This window comes from Zea mays, chromosome 1, assembly GCF_902167145.1.
Source record: "Zea mays cultivar B73 chromosome 1, Zm-B73-REFERENCE-NAM-5.0, whole genome shotgun sequence".
NCBI classification, from domain to species: domain Eukaryota; kingdom Viridiplantae; phylum Streptophyta; class Magnoliopsida; order Poales; family Poaceae; genus Zea; species Zea mays.
Genome location: NC_050096.1, coordinates 250311973 through 250321867, shown reverse-complemented (window position 1 = coordinate 250321867; position 9895 = coordinate 250311973). Strand labels below are relative to the sequence as shown.

Here is a 9895-nt window from a genome sequence, read left to right as displayed (position 1 = left end):
TGAGAGGTACCAACTCCCATGGGGTTGCGTTCCTCCAACGAGGAGGCGGAAAGGCGGCAAATACCCACCTTCCGGGGGCTTAGAAGATGGAAAGACGCGACGCATAAGGGAGGAAGAAGACATGGTTGCCTTCCGAAAGGAGTCTCCCTCCTTTTAAAGGCAACTCTCCCTACGTGCGCCCCCAGACGCCGCGGACTGAGTCTTCTCCAACACGCTCCAAGGCCCTCCCCTGCGACTGGGGGGCTGGGTCCCGCATGTCATGCAAACCAGCTCAGGGCAGAAGAAGCCAAACCGCCGCGCGTGGTGAGCACGACTGTCCAGCGGTTACAAGCGACCCCCCACTTTTGCCCAGACCAACGGGCGGGAGGGGCGGGCAGCCATGCAGACGGCATGCAACCGCGCCAGGTGGACGCGCTTCTCCGACTTCTGACACGCCAGCTTGGAAGCCCAGGCCCACGCGTCAAGCAACCGGCGCGCCAGTTGCTGCATGCAAGCAACCGCACCGCCACTTGCGCCACCGTCGCGCCTCTTCGGTTGCGGAGCCTATGCCGCGACTCGAGGCGACCCAGCAGCGCTAGCCTGGCGCGTTGGTCAAAGCGACCGAAAGTGGGCCAGCAGTAATGGCGGTGGCAGGCGGGCGGGCGCAGCAGTCACATCGTCAGCCAGGCTCACGTCTCATCCTGGGGCAGCAAGAGAGCCTCCTCCCACGGCGTGAAGACGGTGCGCCCGTGACCCGTTCCTCAAACGAATCGCGCACGCGCAACGGCCGCCTCGCCAACCACTCGCCCCGTCGCATTAACTCCGCGGCGGGACACGCGGCGCCTCTGGCGGGAGAAGCGCGCGACGCTTCACCTTCGCCGTAATAACCGCGTCAAAAAAGAGGTACGCCACGTCGTTCGATTTCGTATCCCTTTCCTTTTTCCTCTTTCTCTATCTCTTGCAACAGGGACCGGGAAAGGGGGATACCCCGAAAAGGATCCTTTTCCGCGAAGGAACCGGGCTCCGAGCCCCCCCTACTGATCAGGGGTTCGAAGACTGGCCCTCCGAAGGGTTCAACAGTCGCCTCAGATCGCGTGGGCCCGACACCCACTACTGGTCAGGGGTTCGAAGGCCAGCCCCCCGAAGGGCTCCATGGCCGCCTCAGGCTACTCGGGCTCCGCGCCCATTACTGATCAGGGGTTCGAAGGCTGGCCCCCGAAGGGTTCACAGTCGCCTCAGACACCGAGCGAGGGATGACCAGGGGTACGTTCGATACATAACCGAGGCTCGGGCTGCGCTCCCGAGGTACCCTAGGACATTTTCAAGACCAGCGGGAACGATCTTGTAACGGAATCCCATCGGAGGGAGGCATCGAGCCCTCGGACCCCGTCGCCAGGGGACCGGGTCCGGCAAATCACCCGCAGGTACTTTTGGGCGTGCCTCTGGGCCCCTAGCCGACCCCCAACGAACGGGGCACGGACGCCCACTCGGATTACCCGCTTGCAGCTCACCGGAGACACCATGTTCGGTGCCCATCGAGGGTAACATGGCGCACTCCCCCCCTCCTCCTTGCGGAAAGGCGACGTAGGGGCGTATGTAAAAAGTCGAGTCTGTCCCTGATCGTCCTCTTGCCCTGTGCAGAGGCTCGGGGGCTGCTCTCGCAAAAACCGGCTCCGGCCAAACCGTTGACAGCGTCAACATACCAGCCTGAGAGCTTGGGCCCCGACCGTGCACCCGGGCTACGGCCAGTTCGCATGAGGGAACGACCAGACCAGCCGAAGCATTACGCAAGGTATTAAGACCTCGAAGGAGTGTAACCACTCCTCCGAGGCCTCGGGGGCTACACCCGGCGGGTGCGCTCGCGCGCACCCACCGGAACAAAATGCAACCGAGAAAGGCTGGTCCCCTTGCAAAAAAGTGCGACGAAAGCCTCCAAGCGAGTGCTAACACTCCCTTCGAGGCTCGGGGGCTACTGTCGGGGACCATAATTAGGGGTACCCTCAAGACGCCTAATTCTCAGCTGGTAACCCCCATCAGCATAAAGCTGCAAAGGCCTGATGGGTACGATTAAGTCAGGGATCAGTCCACACGAGCGACTCGATCACGCTTCACCCGAGCCTAGCCTCGGCCAAGGGCAGCCGACCTCGAGAGACTTCCGTCTCGCCCGAGGCCCCCCTTTTTACGGCGGACACATCACCGGCTCGCCCGAGGCCTTGGCTTCGCTCAGAAGCAACCCTGACTAAATCGCCACACCGACTGACCGAGTTGCAGGAGCATTTAACGCAAAGGGTGAGTCAGACAGACAGTCAGGCCTTGCCAAAGGCGCCACGGCGAACTCCGCTCCGCCCGACCCCGGGGCTCGGACTCGGGCTAAGACCCGGAAGACGGCGAACTCCGCTCCGCCCGACCCCAGGGCTCGGACTCGGGCTAAGACCCGGAAGACGGCGAACTCCGCTCCGCCCGACCCCAGGGCTCGGACTCGGGCTAAGACCCGGAAGACGGCGAACTCCGCTCCGCCCGACCCCAGGGCTCGGACTCGGGCTAAGACCCGGAAGACGGCGAACTCCGCTCCGCCCGACCCCAGGGCTCGGACTCGGGCTAAGACCCGGAAGATGGCGAACTCCGCTCCGCCCGACCCCAGGGCTCGGACTCGGGCTAAGACCCGGAAGACGGCGAACTCCGCTCCGCCCGACCCCAGGGCTCGGACTCGGGCTAAGACCCGGAAGACGACGAAACTCCGCCTCGCCCGACCCCAGGGCTCGGACTCCGCCCTGGCCTCGGCCAAACGACCTCCGCCTCGCCCGACCCCATGGCTCGGGCTTGGCCTCGGCAACAGAAGACAGACTCAACCTCGGCTTCGGAGGAGCCCCCACGTCACCCCGCCTAGGGCACAGACCCGCCACGTCAACAGGAAGCGTCATCATCATCCTACCCCGAATCGACTCGGGTCACGGAGAACAAGACCGGCGTCCCATCCGGTCAGCTCCGCCGGATGGGCAATGATGGCGCTCCACAAGCTCTGTGACGACGGCGGCCCCCAGCTCTCTTACGGAAGCAGGGCGACGTCAGCAAGGACTCGACCGCTCCAACAGTTGTCCCTCCGCCAGGCTCCGTCGCACCTCCGACAGCCACGACATCACGCCAGCAAGGTGCCAAGACCTCTCCGGCTGCCACATTGGCATGTACCTAGGGCGCTAGCTCTCTCTCCGCTAGACACGTAGCACTCTGCTACACCCCCCATTGTACACCTGGATCCTCTCCTTACGACTATAAAAGGGAGGACCAGGGCCTTCTTAGAGAAGGTTGGCCGCGCGGGACCGAGGACGGGACAGGCGCTCTCTTGGGGCCGCTCGCTTCCCTCACCCGCGTGGACGCTTGTAACCCCCCTACTGCAAGCGCACCCGACCTGGGCGCGGGACGAACACGAAGGCCGCGGGACTTCCACCTCTCTCACGCTCGACTCCGGCCACCTCGCCTCTCCCCCCTTCGCGCTCGCCCACACGCTCGACCCATCTGGGCTGGGGCACGCAGCACACTCACTCGTCGGCTTTGGGACCCCCCTGTCTCGAAACGCCGACAGAGTGTTTGCTTGAAGGTGTCACCGATCAGGGGAGTTAGAAGGTTTAGAGTCAAGGGCAAGTTAGGACCTCGATATATCAGACCATATCAGATTCAGGCAAGACATGGAGAAGTGGCCTACCAGCTCAGCCTACCAGAAAGTCTGTCAGTCGTGCACGATATTTTCCACGTATCTCAGTTGAAGAAATGTTTGCGAGTTCTAGAGGAGCAGTTGTCAACCGAGGACCTCGAAGTCCAAGAAGACTTGACATACATAGAGAAGCCAACTCAGATTATAGAGACAGTGGATAGAGTCACTCGAAGGAACACCATCAGAATGTGCAAAGTCAAATGAGGACATCACTCTGAGGAAGAAGCAACCTAGGAGCGAGAGGATGACCCGAAAACCAAGTATCCCGAACTCTTTGCTGGCCAACCCTGAATCTCGAGGACGAGATTCTTTTAAGGGGGATAAGTTTGTAACACCCTGAATTTGAGGTATACAATATCTTTGCTTGTATTCACAAATTCGCTCGACACCTAAGTGATGATCACTTACCCTGAAATGGCTTAAATAATTACCTACAAAGATCAAGAATAAGTTAATTTTGTTATGTCATTTCAAGGTGTAGACCTCCACGTACACACTGTAGACCTCTCTAAGTGACATATCGTTGTGGTGTTTAGTGCACACATGCGTGTCCGGTGTACTTTAATCTTCAGCCCGATGTTTAGTAATGGCACTGCTCCTATTCAGTGTAATATCCAGTGTTACATCAGACATGTCCAGTGCTAATTTGTGGCATGTTTTCTTCGTTTCTTCATGTTACTTTATTTGGGCTTCTTCTGTTTTATGTCTTCATGTTACTTTTAATTTTTAATTTGTATGATAACAAATCAAATTTTTATTTTTATATGTCTATAAGAATAATTGTTATTTATCTTTGTGCTAACACATGTTATATTTTGTTGGATTCATGATTTTGTCTAATGTAGTTTTTATTCTTGAAACAAAAATGGAGATTATAAATATATAAAATGCAACGAAGCAAATCTGAAGCAAATCTGTAATTTCAGTATAAAATATATGTAATAATTGTTGCCTGGGAAAACTAAAATTCAGTGACTTAAATTTTAGCAAGTGCCATATATTAAATAAAAGAAGTTTGACACTTAGAAATATTTGCTAAATTTTATGTTACTCACCGACACTACCTAGCTAACGTATCTCCAACTCATATAGCTAAAAGACAATCTACATATCCATATCAATTCTCGATAAATTCATTCCAATCATCTTCCTCCATAAAAATAATTATCATAAACCGTTGCCACCTTTTTAACAAAAAATTTCATCCAATCAATAATCGTCAAAACTACTCCCTCCCTCCTAAAATTATATTCGTTCTATCTCTTGGTTTGTATGTATAGATTCAAATGTACGATGATGAATCAAGTATTGTATGGATCTTAATTATATAAAATAAATTTTGATATAAGACAGAATGGATCTTAATTACATAAAATAAATTTTAATATAGGACAGATGGAGTATTGATGTAGAAATAATGGCGCATTACAAGCCTGTTTGGTCGTGGCTAACTTTATCTAAGTTTTGTCGTTCGAATTGAAGAATTAATTTTAGTCAGACAAAGTGTGTTAAGTTAGACACTGAACCAAACACGGTACTTTCAATCCAAGTACAAAGCCTCCAAAACCCTCCGAGGCCAGACGTTTCTCTTAAAGAAGATAGTTCATAAACATAACCGAGCTTGGTGTACCAAACTTGCTTGGCAGCAGAACTCTAGAAACAATCTTTAGCCAAATAATTGCAAAATTCACTTTGATCTTAAAATGATTTCCTATTACTCATTAATCATGTCTTTCCTATTATTATTGCTGTTATAATACTAACAATATCGCCCAGAGACATTCTCCGTCTTCATCCACTGCAAAGCCCCAAAACCCTCACTAAAGCACCGCAGAAGGGCCCCTACCTGCTTTGCTATTGCTACCCAGCCGCCATTAATATCACTACCACCAGACCGCCTCACTTTGAATCTCACTCCCCTCCACTCACACGCTCCATCCAATGGAGCTCACTCTCCTCCCCTTGGTCCTCCTCCTCGCACTCCTCGCAAGCCCCTCGCTTCCCCATGCCATTGGCGACGGCGGCAACACGACGACGTACATCGTGTTCATGGATCCGGCGCGAATGCCGTCTGTGCACCGGACACCGGCGCACTGGCATGCGGCGCACCTCGAGTCCCTGTCCATCGACCCGGGTCGCCACTTGCTGTACTCCTACTCCGCCGCCGCGCACGGATTCGCGGCGGCGCTGCTACCGGGCCATTTGCCCCTGCTCCGCAGCAGCCCCGAGGTGCTCCAGGTTGTGCCGGACGAGATGTTCCAGCTCCACACGACGCGCTCCCCAGAGTTCTTGGGCCTTCTCACGCCGGCCTACCAGCCTGCCACGGGCAATCTGGAGGCGGCCACGCACGACGTGGTGATAGGGGTTCTTGACACCGGCGTATGGCCAGAGTCGCCGAGCTTCGCGGGCGGCAACCTGCCGCCACCGCCCGCTCGCTGGAAGGGGGTGTGCGAGGCTGGCGTGGATTTCCCGCCGAGCTTGTGCGGGAGGAAGCTGGTGGGCGCGCGCAGCTTCTCGCGCGGCCTCCGTGCGGCAAACGGCGGCGCAATAGGCGTGGGGAAGAGGACGTTCAGGTCGGCCCGGGACAGGGACGGGCACGGCACGCACACGGCGACCACGGCGGCCGGCGCGGTGGTGGCGAACGCAAGCCTGCTCGGGTACGCCACGGGGACGGCGCGCGGGATGGCGCCCGGGGCGCGCGTGGCCGCGTACAAGGTGTGCTGGCCGGAGGGGTGCCTCGGGTCCGACATCCTGGCCGGCATTGACGCCGCTGTTGCTGATGGGGTGGGCGTGCTGTCGCTGTCCCTCGGCGGCGGCTCAGCGCCGTACTTCCGGGACACCGTAGCGGTGGGCGCCTTTGGTGCGGCGGCGGCCGGAGTGTTCGTCTCTTGCTCCGCCGGGAACTCCGGCCCATCCGGATCCACCGTCTCAAACTCCGCTCCGTGGGTCGCCACCGTCGGCGCCGGGACACTGGACCGCGACTTCCCGGCATACGTGATGCTCCCCACGGGTGCGCGCCTGGCCGGCGTGTCCCTCTACGCGGGGCCTTCTCCCTCCCCACGCCCCGCCATGCTCCCGCTCCTCTACGGCAGCGGGCGTGACAACGCCAGCAAGCTCTGCCTCTCCGGGACGCTCGACCCGGCCGCCGTGCGCGGCAAAATAGTTGTGTGCGACCGCGGCGTCAACGCGCGCGTGGAGAAGGGCGCCGTCGTGAAGGCGGCCGGCGGCGCCGGCATGATACTGGCGAACACGGCAGCCAGCGGAGAGGAGCTCGTGGCGGACAGCCACCTGCTCCCCGCGGTGGCGGTGGGGCGCGCGGTGGGCGACAAGATACGGGAGTACGCGGCGCGCGGTGGCGGTAGGCCCATGGCGATGCTGAGCTTCGGCGGCACGGTTCTGGGCGTCCGGCCGTCTCCGGTCGTGGCGGCGTTCAGCTCCCGCGGCCCCAACACCGTGGTGCCGGAGATCTTGAAGCCGGACATGATTGGGCCGGGGGTAAACATCCTGGCCGCCTGGACGGGCGTCGCTGGACCGACCGGACTCGCCAAAGACGGCCGTCGGACTCGCTTCAACATCATCTCAGGTGAGTGGCGGCGCACTGTCCCCACCAAGGTCTTCAGATTCAAAAAATTTGCACTGTCAGTACCATGCTCTTGCAGTGTTCAGATTCAAAATTTCTCGTGTTCGGTGCTCAGATTCAAATTTTCACATGTTGTTGTCATGTTGCTGCTAGCCTGTCTGGAATTACTATACTGATTTATTATTACTGCTCCTCCTACTCCTCTACGCATAGACGATTCGGTCAGTAAAAGACATAATACTGGCAAACAGGGCCGTTTCATCTTGAACTTCCATTTGTGTCGTAAGAAATCGCATTTGCTTTCACCAGCTTTTGTCAGGGTTGCACATGTGGTGCTCTCCAGAATACGAACCGCTTGACTTGAAAGGTAACAGCAGCAAGGACAAGTTACCTTTTGCTTTTGCTTTTTTTTTCTCTCTCTCGACAACTCAAAAGGAATCATCAGGCAAGGGGACACTGACTGAATGCACCAATATATTAGCTTAGGCTTAGCCAAGGCGTCGTCACTGCAAAAATTTGTTGAACTACTGACATTCCTCTGTCCTGAATGCACCAATATATTATTAGCAGTTGACCCCTGTTTTGGTTGGTGCACGTGCAGGGACTTCGATGTCATGCCCTCACATCAGCGGGGTGGCGGCGCTCATGAAGGCGGCACACCCAGACTGGAGCCCATCCGCCATCAAGTCTGCGCTGATGACCACCGCCTACACCGTGGACAACACGAACTCCTCGCTCCGGGACGCGGCGGACGGCTCCGTCGCCAACGCGTTCGCGTACGGCGCCGGCCACGTGGACCCGCAGAGGGCGCTTTCGCCGGGCCTCGTGTACGACATCTCCACGCACGACTACGCCGCCTTCCTCTGCTCCCTCAACTACAGCGCCCCGCACGTCCAAGTGATCACCAAGGCGTCCAACGTCTCGTGCGGCGCCCCGAACAAGTCCCGCCCCGGGGACCTCAACTACCCGTCCTTCTCGGTGGTGTTCGGCCAGAAGCGGAAGACGAAGCCGGCGGCGGCCCTGCGTTTCAGGAGGGAGCTGACCAACGTCGGCCCCGCGGCGTCGGTCTACGACGTGAAGGTGGTCGGCCCCGAGTCCGTCGCCGTCACGGTGACGCCGGCGAGGCTCACGTTCAGGCAGGCCGGCCAGAAGCTCAGGTACTATGTCACCTTTGCGTCCAGGGCTCGGCAAGGCCACGCGAAGCCGGACTTCGGGTGGATTTCCTGGGTCAACGATGAGCACGTCGTCCGCAGCCCCGTCGCGTATACGTGGAAGATGTGATGTGAGGTTCCCTGCCTGCCTAAAATCTAGCTCGATGACGAAGGAATAGGATAGGTTGGTGTAGTTTGCTCACCGCTTCGCAAAGAGAATCGGCGTGAAGCTCTCTATCTCTCTCTCTCGGCTGCAGTGCAGACCTGTACTTGTTTCCTATCTTTCTTTTCGGACATCAAGTAACCCTGAATCTGAATGACGAATCCGCCGTTTGGTGTTTGCCATATGAATCTGACTGGATTCCTCTGCTGCCTTGTCAGGTTGTACTGATCTGATTTTTATATTTCTTTGGAGTATATTTTTGTTTACAAATTGAAGATCTAACCTCTGCATCGATGAAAATGTCCAGCAGATGTTTCTGCTACTTTTGTCCGCACCCCCTACGTGAGCTGCTTGCCTGCCAGTTTCATAGTACAAGGTTGCTACAGGATAGGCATATGCGAAAATTCTTGCCCGAAATCCTCCTACCGTAGTGAAGACACAGCACGGGTCCTCGCTTGGTGGTGTGCCATTTGCAGGACGTTCGATCTGCTTTTGTGGGACACTGCGGAAAAGAAAAGAAAAAGGCTGCGTGCATTGTCTCGCCACGCCGCCTTTCGCCCAGGCAACAGGCGGCATGCGTGCTCCCTAGTCCCTACCAAAGTACCATCCCCGTGGCCTTCTCTTTCCAGCAGGATCAAGATCAGCAGCGGATGCCCACGCTGACCCGACGTCGCCGCGGCCAACCCCCACGTTGGGAGAGACGCGTACTGCGCCGGTCGATGCCGAGAAGATGATTCTGTTGAGCCCACTTTTGGGCAGCGGACGATCCACCACTGTAGGTCCAACGATCTGGACGGTCCACGATGGTGATGGGACGGTCCACGCGTACGCAGGATCAGTTAGAATTTAGAGTTTTTTGTGTTCTTTGTTAGCTAAATCTGCGGAATTAACTCGAGAAAAAACGATTTGTAATTGGTCCAGACCTTCCCTTTATATAGATGAAAGGCTACGGACGATTGAACCCCGGTTTTTACCTTATGCATCAGAAATAAATCTAGTTTAGCCCTAGTTTAGCGTCCCTCTACCTCAAATTTTCACCTCTATTCGGCTCCACGTCGACTAGAGGCGTCTTGGTGTCCTGCCAACGCCAATACACACCCTAGCATCTCTCATCTCCGACAGGTCACTCCCGAGAGGCGAGATCTAGATCTGCTGTGAAGAAGAAGACTCTCTGCGACATCGCGGACTGTCCAAGCCCTAGGTGCGGACCGTCCGGACGTACGTACGTATAGGAGGAGTCGGTCCTGTGTTAGGTCACAGACCATCTGGTCCAGGCCCACGAACCGTCCGCGCCTCCGCAGAGAGCACTATCA

At 56.7% G+C, this 9895-nt stretch overlaps 1 protein-coding gene across 1 annotated transcript; it reads left to right on the top strand.

Annotated features, from left to right (window-relative positions):
* The first annotated feature begins 5500 nt into the window (after window positions 1–5500).
* Window positions 5501–8763, top strand: LOC100279250 (uncharacterized). The gene is given in 2 exon segments (NM_001152271.1): window positions 5501–7271; window positions 7870–8763. Coding segments are annotated over 2 exon segments (2322 nt in total). The 5' UTR covers window positions 5501–5629; the 3' UTR covers window positions 8550–8763.
* Window positions 8764–9895: the final 1132 nt, after the last annotated feature.